General features: G+C 42.8%; 1 protein-coding gene across 4 annotated transcripts in view; it reads right to left on the minus strand.

The window, feature by feature from the left end:
- grhl2b (grainyhead-like transcription factor 2b) overlaps nucleotides 1–24,792 on the minus strand; it is a 174,779-nt gene that overhangs the window by 18,617 nt on the left and 131,370 nt on the right. For all 4 annotated transcript variants that reach the window (XM_072272503.1, XM_072272325.1, XM_072272240.1 and 1 more), the window contains one exon: nucleotides 5,612–5,770. In XM_072272503.1, coding sequence (XP_072128604.1) covers nucleotides 5,612–5,770 — 159 coding nt within the window. The remainder of the gene's footprint in view (nucleotides 1–5,611; nucleotides 5,771–24,792) is intronic.

Below are 24,792 nucleotides of genomic sequence, written 5' to 3' on the forward strand. Positions count from 1 at the left end.
TATAACTCAGGTCCTCCAGACCTGGCAACATCCTTGTAAATTTCCTGTGCTCTCTTTCAACCTTGTTTGAGTATCATGATTTTTTTTGTGGCAGCAGTACAATGCAAAACATAAATTACTACTGTACTGTGCAAATAGCTTAGGCTATATATATATATAAATGCCTAAGACTTTTGCACAGTACTGTACCCAATAAAGTGGTCACTGGGTGTCTGTTAAGCAGTTTCTCACCTGGCCCTATCAACTATCTGTACTCCAGCTGGGAATGGATTGGAAATGAGGAGCTGCACTGCAGGGAGCAAGATAGAGTAAAGTGTTTTGGCTATACACATCTTGCCTGACTCCCATCCACACAAAGATCAGCTCTGTTCTGAACCTTCTGGGTCATATCAGTGCTTGCGTATCATCATGAAACAAACATAAGCCGTCAGAATGACAATACGCACACAATGCCTTGGGTGCAGACTCTATCCCTGTTCAAATTCCAAAAATTGGCAGCTGTAAATTCACAGGCCTATCCCTCATTTGGGAAGAGGGAAAAATGCTGATGGACCCTCAACAGGTGTCCGTGATCAAGGCCACCTTCAGCCAAACAGAGAGATCTCCCCACTGTCAGTCCGAGGGAAGACATCACCAGAGCCCTCCTCTACTGCCTCCTTCCAGGGGCATATGGGCTGCTCCCCAAACTGACCATGGACACTGTCTACCTAAATGTAGACATGGATGACCCTTCTCCGAGAATTGTCACCTTGTCGTGATGGAGAGGCCTGTGAGCTCTGAGATCTCAAGAGTGATGCTGTCTGGAGTTCAGCCATCTGGCACCTAGCTCCTGGTGGGGTCATTTATGGCAGCGAGGACAAGGGGGAGGTTCTACACAAAGAGCGATCCCACCAGGATCTCAATGGCAGAAGATGACAACACGTCACAATGGCAGTGAAGATGAAGGAAGGCTGCAGCCCAATTCCACTGAATCCAGACCCTGACCTGTCAAGGACTGTGGGTGGCTACCTGCACATCAGCCTCCCCATGTTAAACAAAGTCATGCACAGGAATTCTCCATTGAGGAAATCCACCCTAATATTCCAGATTAAGTCTAGTGGTGATCAGCAAATGGCAAAGGGGAGAGCATTATGAAGTCTGGCAGAACATGTGAATCCTGGATCAGCCTCTACAGCCACCTGAAGACGCACCAAGAGTTAACCCCTTAGGAGAAAATCAAACTCGAATAGAGTGATCGTACTGCTGCTCGACATGGATGAAGCAATCTTCCAGCGACCGCCAATTCCTAAAGAAATCCTGACAACACTAGACACGACTTTCAACTTCAACCTCAGAGTGGTTTCTCATGTCATCAATGAAAGAAGACTGGAAAATACTTCTCAACCTTGGCTGGCTGCTGAAACTGTATTCCTAAGCAACACTCTTTCCTCCAACCCTCTCTCTTCACCACCCCTCCCACCGCCCTCCCCAACTCCCCACCCCTACACTGACAGCTGACCAAAATCATGGCTGGATTAACTTATTGGACAGAAAAACACATGATAGCACGACGACTAGCACATCACTTTGTAGTGCTAGCTGTAGGTTCAAGAGTCCGATTCCCATTGCTGTAAGGAGTTTGTACATTCTCCTTGTTAACATGTGGGTTTCCTCTGGGTGCTCTGGTTTCCTCTCACGTTGCAAAGACGTAGGGGTTAGGGTTAAGGAGTTATGGCCATGCTATTTTGGTGCCAGAAATATGACGACATTGCGGGCTGTCCCCAGCACATCCGCACTGATTTGTTTTGATTTGATGCAAATGATGCATTTCACTGTATATTTCGAAGTACTAAGTTAATCTTTAAGAAGGTACTTAGGATATTTCTGTACTAACTGAGCCAAAATCCCACCTCAGTGCTTAACATCAGGAGAAATCATATGCAAGTAAGATAGAAACAAAACAGACCCAGATAATAACTTTCATGATATTGCCGAGCCTAAAAATAATGCCCATTAACTGTCAGGGATTTCTGGGAGAGTTTTCTTCGTCAACACACATTATGAAGAGCTCATAGTACGGAAATGAGGAAAATTTAGAGCATCAACTAACACAGGAGAATTGGGCACTTTGACATGTGTAATTCTGGAAAATAACAATAGGTGGAGCCAACACATTGTTCCATCATAAATGGGGGACTGGCTCAGAAACACACCTCGTACATTAACCTTTTCATTCCTGTGATCATTCATGTGAACCTCCTCTGGACCCTCTCCAATGTTAGCAATCCCTTTCTTAGATAAGGGGCCTAAATCTGCTCACAATACCTCAGGTGCCGTCCGACCAAAGCCTTACTTTTACATTTTCTCAAAATGGATGCTAAAATGCACTTGCCTTCCTTACCACCTGCAAATTAACCTTCAGGGAATCCTGCAGAAGGACTCCCAATCCCCTTTGCACCTTTGAAAGGCAAGGCTAACGGAAGGCTGCTATTTCCGTGGAAAGCAACACTGAAGTGAAAATTACCATTTGAGGATGAATGGGCAGGACTATTCTGGATTGGGTGTTGCGCAATAAACCAGAATTGATTAGAGAGCTTAAAGTAAAAGGACCCTTAGGGGAAAGTGGTTATAATATGATTGAATTCACCCTGAAATTTGAGAAGGAGGAGCTAAAGTCAGGTGTACAGTATTACAGTGGAATACAGCAAAGTACGAGACAGGAGTTGGCCAGAATTGATTGAATAAGAACACTGGCAGGGATGATGGCAGAGCATCAATGGCTGAAATTTCTGGAAGCAATTCAGAAAGCACAGGATATATATATCCCAAAGAGGAAGAAGTATTCAAAAGGAAGGATGACATAACCGCGGCTAACAAGAGAAGTCAAAGTCAACATAAAAACCAAAGAGAGGGCGTATAATAGAGAAAAAAAATTGTGGGAAGTTAGAGGATTGGGAGGCTTTTATAAACCAACTAAACCAATCAAAAGGTAACTAGAAGTCATTAAGGTAAAGATAGAATATGAAAATTAGCTAGCCAATAATATTAATGAGGATACCAAAAATTTCTTCAGTTATATGAAGTGTAAAAGAGAGGCGAGAGTGGATATTGGACCGCTGGAAAACAATGCCCGAAAAGTAGTAATGGGGGACAAGGAAATGGCAGACAAACTGGATAAGTATTTTGCATCAGTCTTTACTGTGGAAGGCACTAATGGTATGGTGGCTGTTCCAGGTGTCAGGGGTCATGAAATGTGTGAAGTTACCATTACTAGAGAGAACATTCTTGGGAAACTGAAAGGTCTGAAGGTAGATAAGTCACCTGGACCAGATGGTGTACACCCCAGAGTTCTGAAAGAGGTGGCTAAAGTGATCATGAAGGCATTAGTAATAGATTCTAGAATGGTTTCAAAGACTGGAAACTTGCAAATGTCACTTCACTCTTCAATAAGGGAGAGAGGCAGAAGAAACGAAACTATAGGCCAGTTAGTTTGACCTCAGTGGCTGGGAAGATATTGGAGTCGATTATTAAGGATGAGGTCTCTGGTACTTGGAAGCACATGATAAAATAAATGATTGTCGGCATGGTTTCCCCAAGGGAAATTCTTGTCTGACAAATCTGTTGGAATTCTTTGAAGAAGTAAGAAGCAGGATAGACAGAGGAGGACGCTGCGTACTTGAATTTTCAGAAGGCCTTTGACAAGGTGCCACACGAGGCTGCTTAACAAGCCTCAGGCCCACAGTATTGCAGGAAAGATTCTAGCATGGATAAAGCAGTGGCTGATTGGCAGGAAGTAAAGTGGCAATAAATGGAGTCTTTTCTGGTTGGCTGCCAGTAACTAGTGGTGTTCCATAGGGGTCTGTGTTGGGACCAGTTCTTTTTACGTTATATGACAATGATTTGGTTAATGGAATTGATGGTTTTGTTGCAAGATTTGCAGATGATATGAAGATAGGTGTAGGGGCAGGCTGTTTTGAGGAAGTAGGGAGGCTACAGAAGAACTTAGACAGATTAGGAGAAAGGGCAAAGAAATGGCAGATGGAATACAGTGTTGGGAAGTGTATGGTCATGCACGTTCGTAGAAGAAATGAAAGGGTTGACTATTTTCTAAATGGAGAGAAAATACAAAAATTTGAGGCACAAAAGGACTTGGGAGTCCTATAGGTTAATTTCCAGGTTGAGTCTGTGGTGAGGAAGGCAAATGCAATGTGATCAATTATTTCAAGAGGACTACAATGTAAAAGCAGGGATGTAATGTTGAGACTTTAGAAAACACTAATGAGGCCTCACTTGGAGTATTCTGAGCAGGTTTGTGTCCCTTATCTTAGAAAGGATGTGCTGAAACTGGAGAGGATTCAAAGGAGGTTCAGGAAAATGATTCCTGGATTGAACAGCTTGTCATATGAAGAGCGTTTAATAGCTCTGGATCTGTACTCACTAGAATTGAATGGAATGAGTGGTGACCTCATTGAAATCTATCCAATGGTGAAAGGCCTTGATAGAGTGGGTGTGAAGAGGCTGTTTCCTATGATGGAAGAGTCTAAGACCAGAGGACACAGTCTCAGAATAGAGGAGCGTCCTTTTAGAATGAAGATGAGGAGGAATCTCTTTAGATAGAGAGCGGTGAATCTCTCTCTGGCTATCCATCCCATAGGATGATGATGGTTCTTTTCAGTCAGTTAGTGGGGAGGATACCCCACTCCTCAGGAAGGAACAGTGTGTGCGTGAATGGATTTTAGGTGAGTGAGGTCCAGACCCACCCTCTCGACATCCCCTCCCAGATCCAGCAGCATGGTGGGGTCCAAGACAGCTGGGGGAAGTTCTGTTGCAGTGAATGGCCAGACCGAGCTTCGATGCAAGGGATGCCCTTTCCGCGCTTCACGGCACGTGTTTGCTAGATGGCCATTGACCCTACGAGAGGGTTCATCTGCCCTTTGACAGGTCTTGTTTTTCGTCCTGCAGGGTGTCTAGCCACCCTCCTCACCAGGCAAGCCTGGTGGGGGAGCCAGTTTAGTCGCCGACCACCGGACCGTGCGACAGGTAGCACTGGGTTACATGGTACCAGTAGCACTCAGACGAGTGACCTAGTGAATCTATGGAATTCCTTGCCACAGGCAGCTGTAGAGGTCAAGTACGTATGTATATTCAGAGCAGAGGTTGACAGGTTCTTGATTGGTCAGGGCAAGGATTGATACAGGGAGAAGGCGGGAGATTGGTACTGAGGAAAGTTGGATCAGCCATGATGAAGAGGTGGATCAGTTGGCCAAATGGCTTAACCCTGCTTCTATATCTTATGGTCTTATGACCATTTCTAGAGCTGGGTTTTGGGATTTGGTTTAACATTGCTTTACTCTCTTGATATCCAGGCATTAGCCTGGAGTGCTGCTGCAAGCAGGAGGGGTTATGCCATTGCGCGGAGATCTTGACTCATCTGCTTTATGTAGACTTTTATTCCTGTTGTTGGTATTGAGTTCCTTGTTAGAAATGTCAAATAAATGATGTGATATATTGGTAAAAAAATACCTTAAAAGATAATAAACATGTTGTTCACAAACAAAGCTTTGGAAACTTGATAAGTTTAAGAAACACAAAAGTAATCCCTGCTCCTTCCAACACGCATTGTTCACCACACCTTGTCACAGAAGACTTTGATCTGGCAATAGGCACGATGAATGGGCTTGTTGCTACGATTGTTGTAACTGTAGGTGTCGATCTGTATCATGAGGGGAAGTCCTTTCACCCCCTTCTGTGAGGAGAAATCCGTGCTCAGGCAGTTCACGGTGATGAATATCTAGGGGAGGAATTAAAACCGTGAACATTAATCATCAGTGAAGGGTGAATGTTGACAAAACAGTAACATCAATGTATGCAATAGCATCCTAGGCAATGAACACCACCCATTACAGATTAGAAATCAGAAGCACAAAATGATCGCTGCTTGTTTAGTAAATAGTACTGTGAGATTTTATGTTCCATGATGAGGACTCAGTACAGATGTGAGCCAAGATGTCACCATAATGTCACAAGGAAAGGCGTTTCTTTCTGTCACCTCTCTAAATCCCCCTTTGGGGCTCTCATTTTCTTGTTCCACTAAAGGTGATTTCTCTTAGTGTCAATAGACAATAGGTGCAGGAGAAGGCCATTTGGCCCTTCGAGCCAGCGCCACCATTCACTGATCATAGCTGATTATCCACAATCACTATCCAGTTCCTGCCTTATCCCCAGAACCTTTGATTCCGCTATCTTTAAGAGCTCTACCCATCTCTTTCTTGAAAACATCCAGAGACTTCACCTCCACTGCCTTCTGGGGCAGAGCATTCCACATATCCACCACTCTCTGGGTGAAAAAGTTTTTCCTCAACTCCGTTCTAAATGGCCTACCCCTTATTCTTAAACTGTGGCCTCTGGTTCTGGACTCACCCATCAGCAGGAACATGCTTCCTGCCTCCGGCGTGTCCAATCCCTTAATAATCTTATGTTTCAATCAGATCCCCTCTCATCCTTCTAACTTCCAGTGTATACAAGCCCAGTCGCTCCAATCTTTCAACATATGACAGTCCTGCCATCCCAGAACCTTGTGAACCTACGCTGCACTCCTTCAATAGCAAGAATGTCCTTCCACAAATTTGGAGACCAAAACTGCACACAATACTCCAGGTGTGGTCTTACCAGGGCCCTGTACAGATGCAGAAGGACCTCTTTGCTCCTATACTCAGTTCCCCTTGTTATGAAGGCCAGCATGCCATTAGCTTTCTTCACTGCCTGCTGTACCTGAATGCTTGCTTTCAGTGACTGATGTACAAGAACACCTAGATCTCGTTGTACTTCCCCTTTTCCTAATTTGACTCTAAATAGATAATAATCTGCCTTCCTGTTTTTACCACCAAAGTGGATAACCTCACATTTATCCACATTAAACTGCATCTGCCATGCATCCGCCCACTCACCTGCCTGTCCAAGTCACTTTGCATTCTCATAACATCCTCCTCACATTTCACACTGCCACCCTGCTTTGTGTCATCTGCAAATTTGCTAATGTTACTTTTAATCCCTTCATCTAAATCATTAATATATATTGTAAACAGCTGCGGTCCCAGCACTAAACTCTGCGGTACCCCACTGGTCACTGCCTGCCATTCCGAAAGGAACCCGTTAATCGCTACTCTTTGTTTCCTGCCAGCCAGCCAATTTTCAATCCATGTCAGTACTCTGCCCCCAATACCATGTGCCCTAATTTTGCCCACTAATCTCCTATGTGGGACTTTATCAAAGGCTTTCTGAAAGTCCAGGTACTCTACATCCACTGGCTCTCCCTTGTCCATTTTCATAGTTACATCCTCAAAAAATTCCAGAAGATTAGTCAAGCACGATTTCCCCTTCGTAAATCCATGCTGACTTGGACCTATCCTGTTACTGCTATCCAAATGTGTCGTAATTTCATCTTTTATAATTGACTCCAGCATCTTTCCCACCACTGACGTCAGGCTAACCGGTCTATAATTCACTGATTTCTCTCTCCCTCCTTTCTTGAAAAGTGGGACAACATTAGCTACCCTCCAATCCACAGGAACTGATCCTGAATCTATAGAACATTGGAAAATGATTACCAACGCGTCCACGATTTCCAAAGCCACCTCCTTAAGTACCCTGGGATGCAGACCACCAGGTCCACTTTATTAGGTACAGGAGTGGAACCCAGATTGGTCTTCTGCTGCTGCAGCCCATCCTCTTTGAGGTTTGACATGTTGTGCATTCAGAGATGCACTTTTGCACACTGCTGTTGTAATGTGTGGTTATTTGTGTTACTGTCGCCTTCCCATTAGCTTGGATCAGTCTGGCCATTCTCCTGTGACCTCTCTCACTTACAAGGCATTTTTGCCCACAGAACTACTCCTCACTGGATGCTATTTTTCTTTGTCGCCCAGTTTCTGTAAACTCTAGAGACTGTTGTGCATGAGATAAGTAGTTCCTGAGATACTCAAATCACCCCATCTGGCACCAACAATTATTCCACAGTCAAAGTCACTTAGACCACATTTCTTCCCCATTCTGATGCTTGGAATGAATGACAACTGAACCTCTTGACCATGTCTGCATGCTTTTATGCATTGAATTGCTGCTGCATGATTGGCTGATTAGATATTTATATTAATGGGCAAGTGTACAGGTGTACCTAATAAAGTGGCCACTGAGCGCAAGTCACTAGGGCAAAACTCTCATCACTAGGTGGCAAGAAATTGGCAGCCACCAGGCTTTTCCTAAGCAGCTTTTGCAGTTGACCTTGAATGTCGCTCGTTGTCAGAACATCAGCCTTCACTGGGAATTCACCCACTCACTCCAGCAGACAGGGTCAGTGATGTGGGGTCAGGGGTCAGAGTGCTGAACGCTCACGGTTCCACTTGGGGAGTGGGACAGTCCCAGTTCAGGTGGACACTCATAACTTTATAAGTTCAGAGTAAATTTATTATCAAAGTACAGATACAGTATGTCACCATATACAATGTTGAGATTCATTTTCATGGTAGCAGGTGCAAACATTTTACTTAAATGCATAATAGATCTTTCTCCTCTTTGATGACATAAAAGAAATAGCATGCCCATGACCGAGCCCAGCTTACCATTTAAATAAGATGCTTGCTGATTTGCATCTTAAAGAGATCTACCCACCTTTACTCCCAAGCTGGGGTCCACAGACCCCTCACTCAGTTACATGCATAACAAAAAGTTTGGGAACCCCTGCTCTATACTCTTAATAACCCATAGCCTAAAAAAAAATCATAGTTTTGGATCTATCAGCTGAACACTCCCTAACCCCGAGACTTATTAGCTTTTTGAGAAAATTTACACTAATTCCTAAATTTTTTTGTACAACAAAGTGTTTTTTTGATATCTCCTGTGATCAGATTTAAGTTTTAAATTCCATGTCTTCTTGTTAAGGAACAAAAGGCATCCCGTGACTGCTTGCAATAGGAGGCTTCTCAACTATTTTAGCCAAAAAAAAAGGTTAAAAGCAATATTTTGTTACGATATGAAATTTAAAAAATCTAATTTTCGCCTTTACTTGGTGAGTAAAACCAATGGTAGAGAGTAGAATGATGTAGGAAAATGTGAATGTAAGCAGGAGAGAATTCACCCAGAAAACCGTGAAGTGATGCACTTCGGAAGGTCAACTTGAAGGCAGAATGCAGGGTTAATGGTGGGAGTGTTAGCAGGGTGGAAGATGAGCGACATCTTGGGGTCCAAGTCCATAGATCACTCAAAGCTGCTGCACGCATTTATAGGATGGTTAGGAAGGCGTTGGTGTGATGGCTTTCATTAGCTGGGGGAACTGAGTTCAGGAGCCATGAAGTGATGTTGCAGCTCTAAAAAACTCTGGTTAGATCAGACTTGGAGTATTGTGTTCTGGTCGTCCCATTAAAGGGATGAGCTAGAAGCTTTAGAGAGAAGGTAGAGGAGATTTACCAGGATAGGGCCTAAATTATAGAACACATCATAGGTTGATTGAGCTAGCGCTTTTCACCTTGGAGAGCAGGATGAAAGGTGATTTAATGAAATTCGTAAGGCCAGTGATGTTGTGGGGATGGAACTGGACTCTCTGACGGTGGTGTCTGAAAAGAGGATGCTGTCCAAGTTGCATGCCATCTTGGACAATGTCTCCCATCCACTACATAATGTACTGGTTGGGCACAGGAGTACATTTAGTCAGAGACTCATTCCACCGAGATGCAACACTGAGTGTCATAGGAAGTCATTCCTGCCTGTGGCCATCAAACTTTACAACTCCTCCCTTGGAGGGTCAGACATCCTGAGCCAATAGGCTGGTCTTGGACTTATTTCCTGGCATTTACAAATTACTATTTAATTATTTATGGTTTTATATTGCTTTATTTATAACTCTATTCTTGGTTGGTGCAACTGTAACGAAAACCAATGTCCCTTGGGATCAATAAAGTATGACTATGACTAAAGCTGTATAAATAAGATGATAAGAGGCATAGATCGAGGGAATTATTTCTCAGGGCTGAAATAGCTAATATGAGAGGGCATGATATTAAGGTGATTTTTGGTAAGTATAGGGGGGTAAAGTCAGAGGTAGTTTTTTGCTTAAACAGAGTGGCAGGTGCATTGAATGCACTGCCAGGGGTAATGGTAGGAGGCAAAAACATTTGGAACACTTAAGAAAATCTTGAACAGGCACATGGATGATAGAAAATGCAGGGGCTACGTAGGAAGAAAAGGTTAGATTGATAGGTTAAAAGGGTGGCACAATATTGCGGGCCAGAGGGCCTGTAATGTCATATTATTCTGTGGCTTAATTCCCAGGACCCCTGTATGAAAGTATTTGAACATGCGGAATACAAGAGAACATTATGTTTTCTCCAACCAAGCCAGTCCTGCTTAGTTTTAATAGCGGAGTCCTGTGTGTTTGCTAACTGACAGTGATGTTATTTTGTGACCTTGCTTTACTGAATGGGAAATAGACAAGTGTACAGCACTGTCCTGTCAGTGTACTTTTGCAGGATGTGGCTAGATATTGGGCAAAGCTTATCACTGAGTTTTAATGTTGTGGAACTAAGATCACCGGTATATCTTACACATCACAAAGAACCGATATTGCACCTGGTAAAATCTGATTTTGTATTTGACTTTCATCTCTAGTAATATAAAAAGATATTGTTGATATAGTGAGAATTCAATTTTCCCATGTGAAGCAAGAAAAAAGTTACTGTTAAAATCACCTATACTTCCCTCCAATCACCTTCAAATTATGCCCCTTGTATTAAGCCATTTCCGTCTCTGGCTATCTACTCAATCTCTGCAGCTTATCATCTTGTATACCTCTGTTAAGTCACTTTATTCTCCTTTGCTCCAGAAAGAAAAACCCGAGCTTACTCAAATTATCCTGATAAGACATGCTCTCTAAACTAGGCAGCATCCTGGTAAATCTCCTCTGCACCCTCTCTAAAGCTTCCACATCATTCCTATAATGAGGCGAGGAGACCAACAGCATCTTGTTGTCAAAGGCTATCAGGCCAGTGTGTGGAGGCTGGGGCTGAAGGTTTTGCACCCCAAGTCTACTCCACCTTACAGGAGGGTTATGGGGGTGGCTGGGGGACCTTTACCAACCCTGTAATAAGCAAGTGTGACTATTGGATTGGTACTTGGGCCGTGAGAGACTGAGCATCACCCAGTCCAGTAACTCTTTCTCCTCCTCCCTAACCTGCTGACCACCTCCAGCATTTTCAACTGACTGATCTGATGAAAAGGCGAGAGGAGTGGAAACATATCAGGCAGGCCCGTGAGAGATCTGCTCAAAGATCTCATGCCTTCTTTTACCTCTCTATCCCTGAATCCTATCACTTTCAGTCACGTTTTCTGGCAGCTCATTCCATATACTCACCACCCTCTGTGTGGAAAAAGTCCCTTTTTCCTTCCCTTCACCCATAAATCTATACTTCCTTGTTTCCATTTCCTCTACTCTGAGGAAAAGGCTGTTACTGTCCACCTTATCTATGCGCCTCATAATTTTCAACATTTCCATAAGTCTTTCCTCATTTTCCTACATTCCAAGGAATAAAGACCTGGCCTGGTCAATCTCTCCCTATAACTCAAGCCCTTTAGTACTAGCACTCTTTCCAGTTTAACCACATCTCTCCTATAACAGGGTGACCAAAGCTATACACAATACCCAAAGTGCAACTTCACCAACAACTTAAAGATAATATCCCAACTCCAATAGTCAATGTCCTAAATGATGAAGATCAACACACTAAATGCCTTTTTACACCAATGTCTACCTGAATAAGAATCAAAATCAGAATCAGGCTCCTGATTCAGAATCAGCATCTCCCAGCCCCACACATACACAGTCCTCTAACCCCAAGACAGACTTGACTTCCTTGCACTTCAGCCTCCAGTGGATTCGCAAAGATTCGTGCCTCTGGTGCTCTAGCCAACAGGACACAACTCCCAGACTTCCAGTTTGATCCTCAGGCCTCAATCCTTGGCATCAACCCCAGGAAGCACCAATCACCTCAAACTTCGATCTCACTGATTCCTGAAGCCAGGAGGTTATCAGACCTTGTTTCTCTTGCCCGCGCAGAACTCTGACTCTACGACCCGCCGACAACTCACTGACTCGGGGTGTGAGGTGCCACCAGCCTTTGTCCAAGCTGCTCTGCTGGTTCAATACTTCTAAATTCTCAAGAATTAAGGCCAAGGCTTCTCAGTCTTGCACCACAAGCTGCTGGTTCCTCCACCCCAGACGACAAGCTGATGAGCCTGTACTGCACTCCTTAAAAGCAAGCATAGCCTTCCTTTGGAAAAGAGACCAAACTGCATACAATGCTCCAGGTGTAGTCTCACTAAAGCCCTATATAATTACAGACAATCATCTTTATTTTTGTATTTAATCTTCCAGCACGAAAGATCAACATACTATTTACCTTCCCAATTGTTTGCTGCACCTTATTTTGTTTTCAATGATTTATATATGAAGACACTCTGATCCTATTGAATCTTTCCCAATTTCTTACCCTTCAAAAAAAAATCTTTCATTTTTCCCTTCCTTTCCAGTCCTGTTGAGAGGTTTTGGCCCAAAAAGTCAAGCATTTATGCCCCTCCAGAGATGCTGCCTGACCTGCAGCATTTTGTGTGTGTTGCTCTGCATTTCCAGCATCTGCAGAATCTCGTGTTTATGATAAACAGGATAATCCAGTCTCTCCTGTTCTATTGATAATAGCAAAAAGGGCTTACCGCTGGTTGTAATGGAGAAATTTGCCTTTTAAATATACCATGATGGATGTAAAATATAATGAACTTAGCCAATACCTTTGGTCACTTAGTTGAGGACTTTGATGTAATAGGGCACAAGTTAACTAATCTCAACTCAAGATGGCACCAATAATTGACAACTCTGTGTGCAGCTCTGATGGGAATCATTAGATATTTCTGTTTAGGACCACTACAGCTGAAATCCACAGTCACAACCATGGGTACTCAGGTGAGAAACATTGTTCTAAGGTATTTAAGAAAATCTGTCAATTCTCAAAATAGGCAGATACTTGACTGCAGAAGGGCTGCAAATGCAGTTCCCTTTAAAGACAAAGTAAGAGCAGAAAGTATGATGGACTACAAGTACGACTGAAATGCAGAGGACTTAGGCCCCCACTCCTGACTATCCTGCTGGTGAATGTACAGTCTCTAGAAAATAAAATTGAAGACCTCAGAGCAAAAGCAAGGTTGCTCAGAGGGACACAAGAAACTGTTGTGTACTTCACTTCGTGGAAACATGGCTCAACCCTGCCATTCCGGATGCAGTGCTGCTGCCCAACCGCTTCACCTTTCACACAAAGACTAGATTGCTGAGTATTTTAAAGATAGATGCAGAGGAGTATGCCTCATGATGAATTCATCGTCATGCACAGACAAGGCAGTTCTGTTTCAATCTTGCTCACCCGACCTGGAACATCTAGTGGTCAAGTGCCGTCCATTTTATCAGCTGAGGGAGCTTTCGCCATCATCCTGGTAGCGGTGTACATTTCACTGCTGCCCAGCATTAGGAACTAGAGGAGCTGAGCACCGTGATCAGCAGTCACAATGCCTTCCCTATCATTACATGCCAGCTTGAAGATGTCTCTGAACAACTCCCACCAACATATTGCCCGTGGAACCAGAGGAACCAAGACACTTGAGGGTCAAGGTATGGTAAGGGTACCATTGACCTTTTTGAACACACCCTTACATCTACATACTTCCTCTATAAGGGGAACTACTATGATCAAATGGACAGAATGGCCATGGCATCACCCTTGTCTCTGGCTATTGTTAATTTCTTCATGGAGGACTTTGAGGAGAGGGCTCTGAGTTCATCGCCTTCACGCCCCAAATGCTTCTTCAGTTATGACAATGACAACTTCATAGTGCGGACACATGTACACAGTTCCACGACCATCTGAACAGCATACATCCAAATATTCCATTTACAAAGGAGATGGTGAAGAACGTTCCTGGACATTCTAATATGATGGAAAATGGATGGTAGCCTCGGAGATGGCGTCTATCCGAAGCCCACTCACATGAACTTACACCTCAACAGCAACAGTCACCATCATGCCTCCCAAAGTAGAGGGGTTCTTTCTACACTTGACCACTGTTATGCCACCATCAAGAACGTTTACTGTGCTTTGGAAGGTCCGGTCACCTGGCTGTACTTCTACTCCCGTTGTACAGACAGAGACTAAGGACCACAGTGCCAGTGGTGAGGACCTGGAAGGTGTGGACAAGGGAGGTGGAGGAGCACTTACAGGAAGGACTGCTTTAAGTCGGTGGACTGGACAATATTTAGGGATTCATTTTTGAATCTGAATGAATATGTCAACTTCATCGAGACCCATGTGGATGAGTGAGTGTCTTCGAGAACATACTGAACATACTCAAACTAAAAGCCTTGAATGAAATTCTCTGCCAACCAACTAGTGGAAGTGTTCAAAAACATCTTCAATCACTCACTGCCACAGTCAAAGGTTCCTACCTGCTTCTAAAGGGTGACAGTCATATCAGTGTTCATGAAAAGCAGGATGAGCTGCCTCAATAACTTGAACAGTTGCACTCACTTCTACTGCGATCATGTTGTTTGAGAGATTGGTTCTAGCCAGAGTCAACTCTTGCCTAAGCAAGGACCAGAATCCACTGTAATGTGCCTACCACCACAATAGGTCTATAATGGAAGCAATCTCACTGACTCTGCTCAGCCTTGGACCAATTGGAAAATAACAATACCTATGACAGGCTGCTGTTTATTGATTACAGCTGAGCATGCAACACCATCACACCCTCAGTACTAATCAACAAGTTCCAAAATCAGGGCCACCGTACCTCCCTCTGCAACTGGATCCTTGGTTCCCTCATCGAGAGATGACACTCAGTGTGGATCAGAAAAAACATCTCTTCCTTGCTGACAATCAACACTGGTGCACTTCAAGGATATGTGCTTAGCCCAGTTCCAACACCGTCAATAAATATACCAATGACAGTACTAGTGCTGGCAAAATTTCATATAATGTCAAGGAGGCATACAGGAGTAAGATTGGTTGAGCGGTGTTGAAACAACAACCTTGCACTCAACATCAGTAAGACTAAGGAATTGATTGTGGACTTCAGGAAGGGGAAGTTGAGGAAACACATATCAGGCCTCATTGAGGGATTAGCAGTGGAAAGTGTGAGCAGTGTCAAGTTCCTGGGTGTTAACATAAGACTGTAGGAGCAGAATTTGACCCATCGAGTCTGCTCTGCCATTCAATCTTGGCTGATCTTTTTATCCCCTCCTATACCCCATTCCCCGGCCTTCTCCCCATAACCTTTGATGCTGTGTCCAATCAAGAATCTATCAATCTCTGTCTTAAATACACCCTATGACCTGGCCTCCACAGCTGCCTGTGGTAATAAATTCCACAAATTCACCTCCCTCTGGCTAAAGAAATTTCTCCACATCTCTGTTTTAAATGGACATCCTTCTTTCCTGAGGCTGTGCCCTCTTGTCCTAGACTCCCTACCATCTACTACATCTAGGCCTTTCAACATTCAAAAGGTTTCAATGAGATCCCCCTCATCCTTCTGAATTCCAGCGAGTACAGACCCAGAGCCATCAAACGTTCCTTGTATGATAACCCCTTCATTCCCGGAATCATCCTTGTGAATCGCCTCTGGATCCTCTCCAATGCCAGCACATCTTTTCTAAGATGAGGGGCCCAAAACTGTTTACAATACTCAAGGTGAGGCCTCACCTGTGCCTTATAGAGCCTCAGAGTCACATCCCTGCTCTTTTATTCTAGACCTCTTGAAATGAATGCTAACATTGCATTTGCCTTCCTCACCATAGATTCAACCTGCGGGTTAACTTCAGGGTGTTCTGCACAAGGACTCCCAAGTCGCTTTGCATCTCAGATTTTTGGATTTTCTCCCTGTTTAGAAAATAATTTGCATATTTATTTCTACTACCGAAGTGCATGACCATGCATTTTCCAACATTGTATTCCATTTATCATTGTCCTAATCTGTCTAAGTCCTTCTGGAGCCTACCTGTTTCCTCAATACTACCTGCTCCTCCACCAATCTTCATATCATCTGTGAACTTGGCAACAAAGCCATCTATTCCATCATCTAAACCACTGATATGCAGCATAAAAAGAAGTGGTCTCAACACTGACCCCTGCGAAGCCCACTAGTCACTGGCAGCCAACCAGACAAGGATCCTATTCCCACTCGCTGCTTCCTACCAATCAGCCAATGCTCTAACCATGTTAGTAACTTTCCTGTAATACCATGGGCTCTTAACTTGGTAAGCAGCCTCATGAATGGCACCTCATCAAAGGCCTTCTGAAGCTCCAAATATACAACATCCACTGCATCCCCTTTATCTATCCTAGTTGTAATCTCCTCAAAGAATTCCAACAGGTTTGTCAAGCAAGATTTTCCTTTAAGGAAACCATGCTGATGTCCTATCTTGTCCTGTGTCACCAAGTTCTCCATAACTTCGTCCTTAACAATTGACTCCAAAATTTCCCCAACCATTGAGGTCAGGCTAACTGGTCTATAATTTCCTTGCTGCTGCTTTCCTCCTTTCTTAAAGAGTGGAGTGACATTTGCAATTTTCCAGTCCTTTGGTACCATGCCAGAGTCTAATGATTTTTGAAAGATCATTACTAATGCTGCCTCAATCTCTACCACTACCTCCTTCAGGGTGCTGTTCATCTGGTCCGGTGACTTATGTATCCCTAGATCTTTCAGCTTCTTGAGCACCTTCTCCCTTGTAATAGTAACTGCAGTCACTTTTCTTCCTTCACACATTACAACATCAGGCATACGGCTAGTGTCTTCCACAGTGAAGACTGACGTAAAATACTCACTTAGTTGAGCAGCCATCTCCTTGTCCACTGTTATTATCTCTCCTGCCTCATTTTCTAGCAGTCCTATAGCCACTCTCATCCACTTTAATATTGTTTGCTAGTTTGATTTCATATTTAATCTTTTCTCTTTTAATGATTCTTTTTGTTGCTCTCTGTAGGTTTTTAAATCTTCCCAATCCTCTACCTTTCCACTAATTTTTGCTTTGTCGTATGCCCTCTCCATTGTTTTTACATTAGCTTTGACTTTTTTTATCAGCCACGGTTGTACTATTCTGCCATTTGAGTATTTCTTTATTTTTGGAATACTCAAAACTTTGAAGATCTACTGCATCCTGGGCCCAACTTATTGATGCAATTACAAAGAAGGCTAAAGCAAATATATTTCATTAGGAGTTTGGGGAAACTTAGTATGTCACCAAAGACTCTTGCAAATTCCGACAGATATACCGTGGAGAACATTCTAACTGGTTGCATCACCATCTGGTACGGAGGGGGCCACTGCACAGGATTGGCAAAAGCTGCAGAAAGTTGCAAACTCAGCCAGTCCATCATGGGCACTTGGTATAGTGTATCTGTATATACATGTACACACATACATGCACACACATACATGTACATACACATAGTATCATAAGTATTTACCCCCTTCAAGTCAGTATTTAGTAGATGCACCTTTGACAGCAATTACAGCCTAGAGTCTGCGTGGATACGTCTCTATCAGCTTTGAACATCCGGACAATGCAATTTTTCCTCATTCTTCTTTACAAAACCGCTCAAGCTCTGTAAGATTGCATGGGGATCATGAGAGAACAGCTCTTTTCAAGTCCAGCCTCAAATTCTCAATTGGATTGTGGTCTGGACTCCGACTTGGCCATTTCAGGACATTAACTTTGCTGTTTTAAAGCCATTGCTGTGTAGCTATGGCTTTATGCTAGGGGTCATTGTCTTTCTGGAAAACAAATGGTCTCCCAAGTCACAGTTCCTTGACAGACTGCATCAGGTTTTCCTCCAGGATTTCCCTGCATTTTGCTGCATTCATTTTACTCTCTACCTTCACAAACCTTCCAGGGTCTGCTGCAGTGAAGCATCCCCACAGCATGATGCAACCACCACTATGCTTCACAATGGGGATGGTGTGTTTTTGATGATGTGCAATGTTTGGCTTATGCCAAACATAGTGTTTAGTCTGACAGCCAAAAAGCTCAATTTTGGTTTCATCAGACTATAGAAGCTTCTTCCAGCTGACTTCAGAATCTCCCACATGCCTTCTGGCAAACTCTAGCTGAGATTTCATGTAATTTTTTTTTCCAACAGTGGCTTTCTCTTTGCCACTCTCCCATAAAGCTGTGACTGGTGAATCACCCAGGCAATAGTTGTTGTGTGCACAGACTTTTCATCTCAGCCACTGAAGCTTGTAGCTCCTCCAGAGTTGTCATAGGTCTCTTGGTGGCCTCCCTCACTAGTCCCCTTCTTACACGGTCACAATTTTTTTGAGGATGGCCAGATCTAGGCAGATTTACAGCTGTGCCATATTCTTTCCATTTCTTGATGATTGACTTAACTGCACTCCAAGGGATATTCAGTGACTCGGAAATTTTCTTGTATCCATCTCCTGACTTGTGCTTTTCAATAACCTTTTCGTAGAGTTGCTTGGAGTGTTCTTTTATCTTCATGGTGTAATTTTTGCCAGGATAAAGACACACCAAGAGTCGGACCTTGCAGATACAGGTGTATTTTTACTACAATCAATTGAAACACCTTGACTGTATACAGGTCTCAAAAAACAGATTTCCATTTAACTGATTATGTGACTTCTAAAACCAATTGGCTGTACCAGTGATGATTTTGTGTGTCATTTTAAAGGGAGGTGAACAGCTATGGTGTGTTCTCTGCTATAGCTCGGTGTCTGGGCAGTGGATCTGGAGGATTTTCCTCAGATAGCAATTAATAAAGGTCTAAACTTTCTTGATGATAGTCTTTGCTGTCCTCTAAGTCTCTGCCCCATAGAGAAGAACTGACTTGAGGTTGGAGTGGAAAAGCCTGGTCTTGGTGCATTGTGATAGCTCCTTGAAGCACCAGATGTTCTTGAGCTGGATGAAGGCTGCCCTAGCTTTGCTGATTCTTGCCTTGACACCTGCTTGGTGCTGCCTTGTCTGTCAATGACCAGGTAGGTGAAGGCTTCTACCTCCTCAAGTGGACTTTCATCGAGAGTGACTGGCTTGATGCAGGTTGAATTGATCTTGAGGACTTCAGTTTTCCCTCTGTGGATGTTACGGCCAACTTGTGCTGACATGGTTGCCATGTCTATTCTTTCTCCCTCTCATCTGTTAATGAGTATAGGATAGAAGAACGAAGTCCAGCTCATACAGTTGTTTCTAGGGTGTCCACTGGATCCCATTCCTTTTCTGTGCTGCAGATATCTTCATGATCCAGTGTGTGGCCAGAATGAACAGGAAAGGGAACATCGGGCGCCTTTATCCAACTCTTGTCTTCACATGAAAGCTGCTGGTGAGTGTATGTCATGGTTGACTATATTCCCCCATATGAATTTTTGTTCAGTCTGGCCATCTTGCCAGGTACTCCACAGTGCCACGGGGTCTTTCTGTCTACACCTGTCGAAGGCTTTTTCATAATCGGCAAAGTTGACGTACTGAGAAGAATTCCACTCAAATGACTGCTCGACTGTGATGCATAGTGTGGCTATTTGGTCAGTTAATGACCTGCTCTTGTGGAAGCCTGCTTGTTCATCTCTTAGGTTAGCCATTTTTTAAAAACATGGCCGAATGCCTAGTGCTTAAAAAAAAAACCTCTCCCCTCTATGGAAGTGCACAGCCTCACATTTTACTACATCAATCTCCCTTTCAAATGTATTGCCCACCCAGTCTGTCAAAATCCCCAGAGCCTCTTAGCATCCTCATTACTGCTTTGTGTCATCAGCAAACTGTGGAATGTTATATTTGGTCCTCTCAGCCAAACTGTTGATATAGATTGTGAATAGTTGGGGCCCAAGCATCAATCATTAAAACTGCCTCTCTGGTCATAGCCTCTCAACATGAGAAGGGCTTGTGCTCCTATTCTTTACTTTCAATGTGTTGGACAACTCTCCATCCACACTAATCTATACAAGCCCCAATTCATCGTGCTCTATTCTCGTTCAGCAACTTCCCACATGGTAACTTATTGAAGTTGTCCTAAACATCCAGATACACCACATCCCCAATACCCAAACATCCAGTCCACCCAATGCACCCTCAAAGGACCACAATAGGTTAGGCAAACATGATAACCTTTTCATAACTTCACACTGAGCTCTTATTTTTCTGGTGCCTGGATATCATGTCCTTTATTTATTACACACACTTTATATATTTTATCTACAATGGATGTTAAGATAAAAAATGTTTTACTTTCACTTGTTATTCTCTTAAATACTATTGTTATATTGGTTACCTTCCAACGTCAAGAACTATTCAAAAGCTAAAGGATGCTATATTATGAGCGTAAGACATAGGAGCACAATTAGATCATTTGGTCCATCGAGTCTGTTCTACCATTCCATTATGGCTGATGTATTATCCCTCTCAACCTACCTTCTCCCTATAACCTTTGATGTCCTTACTGATCTAGAACCGATCAACCTCTGCTTTAAATATATCCAATGGCTTGGCTTCTACTCCCGTCTGTGGCAATGAATTTCACAGACTTACCACTCTCTGGCTAAAGAAATTCCTCCTCACCTCTGTTCTAAAGGGCTTCGTGGTAGCGTAGTGGATAGTGCGGGGCTATTTACAGCTCAAGAGATTGGAGCTTAGAGTTCAATTTTGATGTCATCTGTAAGAAATCTATACGTCCTCCCCATGAAATACCTGGGCTTCTTCCCATAGTCCAAAAGTGTACTGGTTAGTAGGTTAATTGGTCATTTGTAAATTCTTGCATGGTTAAACTAGGGTTAAATGGCATGGCTTGAAAGGCCAGAAGAGGGGGCGGGGGGTGTGGATGGAGGGGGGGAGGGAGGGTCTTCCTTCTATTCCGAGGCTGTGCTCCCTGGTCAACGTCTCCCCCAACTATTGGAAATATCCTCTCAATGTCCACTCTATCCATGCCTTTCGATATTCGATAGGATTCAATGAGATCCTCCGTCATTCTTCCAAACTCCTGAGAGTACAAGCACATCCTTTCTCATATAAGGGACCCAAAACTGCTCACAATACTCCAAGTGCGATTTGACCAATGCCTTATAAGGCCTCAGCATTACAACCTTGCTTTTATCTTCTAGTCCTCTCAAAATGAATGTTAACATTGCATCTGCCTTCCTTTCCACCAACTCAAGCTGCAAGTTAACCTTTACGGAATCCAGCTTGAGGTCTCCCAAGTCCCTTTGTACCTCTGATTTCTGTATTTGTTCCCTATTTAGAAAATAGTCTAAGCCTTTATTCCTTCTACCAAAGTGAATGACCATACACTTCCCTACACTATATTCTATCTGATAACCAAACAAGTATTTATTTACTAATATTATTTCTTTTATTTCCTCATTTTTTGGACCTTTGACTCTCTGATGTTTCTCTGCATCTTCTTCCATGTAGAAAAATGCAATGTAATTAATTCTTTTGCCACTTCCTTATTCCCCTTTATAAATTCTCTTGTTTGTAAACGACTGTCTTTCTAATCTTAACTTTTTACATTCTGATAGAGGCTCTTTTCCTGTTCTCTCTTGTTTACTCTCGTACTCTATTTCCTTTTCTAGGCAATTTCATGCTCAACTTTGCTGAATTCTTGAACACCCCCAATCTCAGGCCTCTTGTTTCTACTTTCCTGGCAGATTTATAAGTCTCTTAATTTAATTCATGATCAAACATTGTTGAATTCTAGAACACTCCCAATTTTCAGGCCACACAGTTTTTCCTGGCAGCTTTACAGGTCTGTTTAAATTTAATTCATGATCAATCTTTGTTGAATTTTAGAACACTCCCAATGATCAGGCCTGCTGTTTTTCCAGTCAGCCTTTCAAGTCTCTTTATTTTCTCCCATAATCCATGGTTGGATTACTTTTCTTGTTACGTTTTTGTGCCTTGAAGGAGACTATGTTTGTTGAAAATCAGCCAACCTGACCTATATTGTTTCATTATTTCTTTTCTTTAGTTTGAAAACTTTCATTTCAGATTGAAACATATTCTCAAAATTAATGTAAAGTTCAACATTATGGTCACTTCATTCAAGGGACCCTTTCACGATGTTTATTAATTAACTCTGGAGGAACTCAGCAGGCCAGGCAGCATCTATGGTTAACAATTAAGGTTTCGGGACAAGACCCTTCATCAGGACTTACTCCTGATGAGGTGTCTCGGCTGAAGTGTCAACTGTTTATTCCTTTCCATTGATGTAACCTGACCTGCTTAGTTCCTCCAGCATTTTGGTGTGTTACTGTGGATTTCCAGCATCAGCAGAACCTCTTGTAGTTATTAATTAACTCTTCCTTAAAATATAGTACTAGATCTAAATAACACACACAAAATGCTGGAGGAATTCAGCAGGTGAGGCAGCATCTATGGAAAGATAAGGAATAAAGAGTTGATGTTTCGGGTCAATATCCTTCATTAGGACTGGGAAAGAAGGGAAAAGAAGCCAGAATAAGAAGGAGATCTAATTTAGCCTGTTCTCGAGTGGAATCCTCAAAATACTGATCTAGATCCATCTTTAATACATGCCAACATACAATATACTGTTGATTCGTCCACTTGTGAATTAAAATCCCTCATGATTACTGTATCATTTGTTTCAGTAATTTCTAAGTCCTTCATTTTAGCCTTTTGTGATCCAAACAATCATCCTTAAACTATTTGTCAATGAAATGTGAAAACAGGAATTGAACATTTTTTCAAGATTAAATCAAGCTGAATGCAGTTTGCTTGCTGGAAAGATGGGGACTTTGTGTTATACAAGAGAAACATACCCAAAATAATTATTACATGTATCAAAAGTACAGTAAAATACAATATTCACAGATATCACTGGTTTTATTGCACACACTCCTTAGAGTCATAGAGCATTACAGCACAGAAACAGGCCCTTCAGCCCATCTAGTCCATGCCAAGCTATTACTCTGTTGAGTCCCATTGACCTGCAGTCTGAATAAAGTACATCACTTGCTGTATGGAAACTTAATTGTAGGAAGGATGTTCTCAGCCAACAGGAAAACAATTCAGATAAGGGAGAATTCAAACATCAAGGCTCTTTATAACCTTGCATGAAACGTAGGTTCATAAAACTAACCTGAAGCCAAGAATTCTTTCCAGACTAAGACCTGATCATCTTTCATCATCTTCATTGAATATAGAACAGCACAGGAACAGGCCCTTTGCCCCACAATGTTTTGCTAAACCAATTAAATTAGTAATCAAATGACTAACTAAATCAATCTCTTCTGCCTCCACATCCATATCCTTCCATTTTCCACACATTCATGTGCCTATCTAAATCTCTTAAAAGTCTCTAATGTTTCTGCCTCTATCACCAGCCCAGGCAATTCATTCCAGGCACCCACAACTCACTGTGTAAAAAAACTTGCCCCTCATATCTGCTTTGAAATTATCCCCTTTCACCTTAAATACATGCCCTCTGGTATTAGACATTTCAACCCCTGGAAAATATACTGTCTGTCTTCTCTATCCAGGCCTCTCATAATCTTATAAAGCTCTATCAGATCTCCCCTCAGCCTCCACTGCTCCAGAGCAAACAACTCAAGTTTGTCCAGCCTCTTGTTGCAACACATGCCCTCTAGTCCAGGCAACACCCTGGTAAACCTCTTATGCATGCTTTCCAAAGCCTCAACATCCTTCCTATAATGGAGCGACCAGAAATGTATGCAATACTCCAGAAGCAGCATAACTAGAGTTTTATAAAGCTGCAAGATAATTTCCTGACTTTTGAACTCGACTAATATAGCCAAACATGCCATGTGCCTTCCTAACCATCCTACCAACCCATGTCGCCACTTTCAGGGAGCTATAAACAGGGACCCAAGATCCACCTGCTCATCAACCCTGTTAAGGGTCTTGTTCATAAACTTTATCATCCATTTCTCCACGCATATCTGCAACTGATCTGTATCCCACTGTACTCTTTGCCAGTCTTCTATGGTACCCACAACACCACTAATCTTCATACCATTTGCAAACTTACTAATCCACTCATATATATTTTCATCCAAATCATTTATATACACCACAAACCGCAGACGTATCAGTACAGATCTCTGCGGAACACCACTTATCACAGACCTCCAGCTAGAATAAGTCCCCTCAACCACTACCCTCTGCCTATGGGCAAGCCAGTTCTGAATCCAAATGGCCAATTCACCATGGACCCAACACATCTGAATCTTCTGGATGAGTCTCTCATGAGGGATCTTGTCAGACACCTTACTAAAATCCACGTAGACATCTTCAGCATCCTTGATCAATCACTCTCATCACCTTGTCAAAAAAACTCATCAAGCTAGTAAGACACGACTTGCCCTGCACAAAGCCATGCTGACTTTTCCTAATTAGGCCATGGTTTTCCAAATGCTCATAAATCCTATCACTAAGAAATCTCTCCAGTATCTTCCCTACCACTGACATGAGACTTAGCAGTCAATAGTTTGCAGGATTATCCCTGGTTCCCTTCTTGAAAAATGGAACAACATTGGCTACTCACCAGCCTTCCAGGACCTTGCCTGTGGCTAGAAAGGACACAAAGATATTGATCAAGCCCCCAACGATCTCTTTTCTTGCCCCTCTCAATAACCTGGGATATAGCCCATCAGGGCCTGGGAACTTATCCACCTTAATGCTATTTAAGAGACCTAAAACTATCTCCTCCTTTACCTCAAAATATCCCAGCATATCAATACCCTCAGCATTAC

The sequence above is a fragment of the Mobula birostris genome, chromosome 1 (assembly GCF_030028105.1).
Source record: "Mobula birostris isolate sMobBir1 chromosome 1, sMobBir1.hap1, whole genome shotgun sequence".
Taxonomy (NCBI): domain Eukaryota; kingdom Metazoa; phylum Chordata; class Chondrichthyes; order Myliobatiformes; family Myliobatidae; genus Mobula; species Mobula birostris.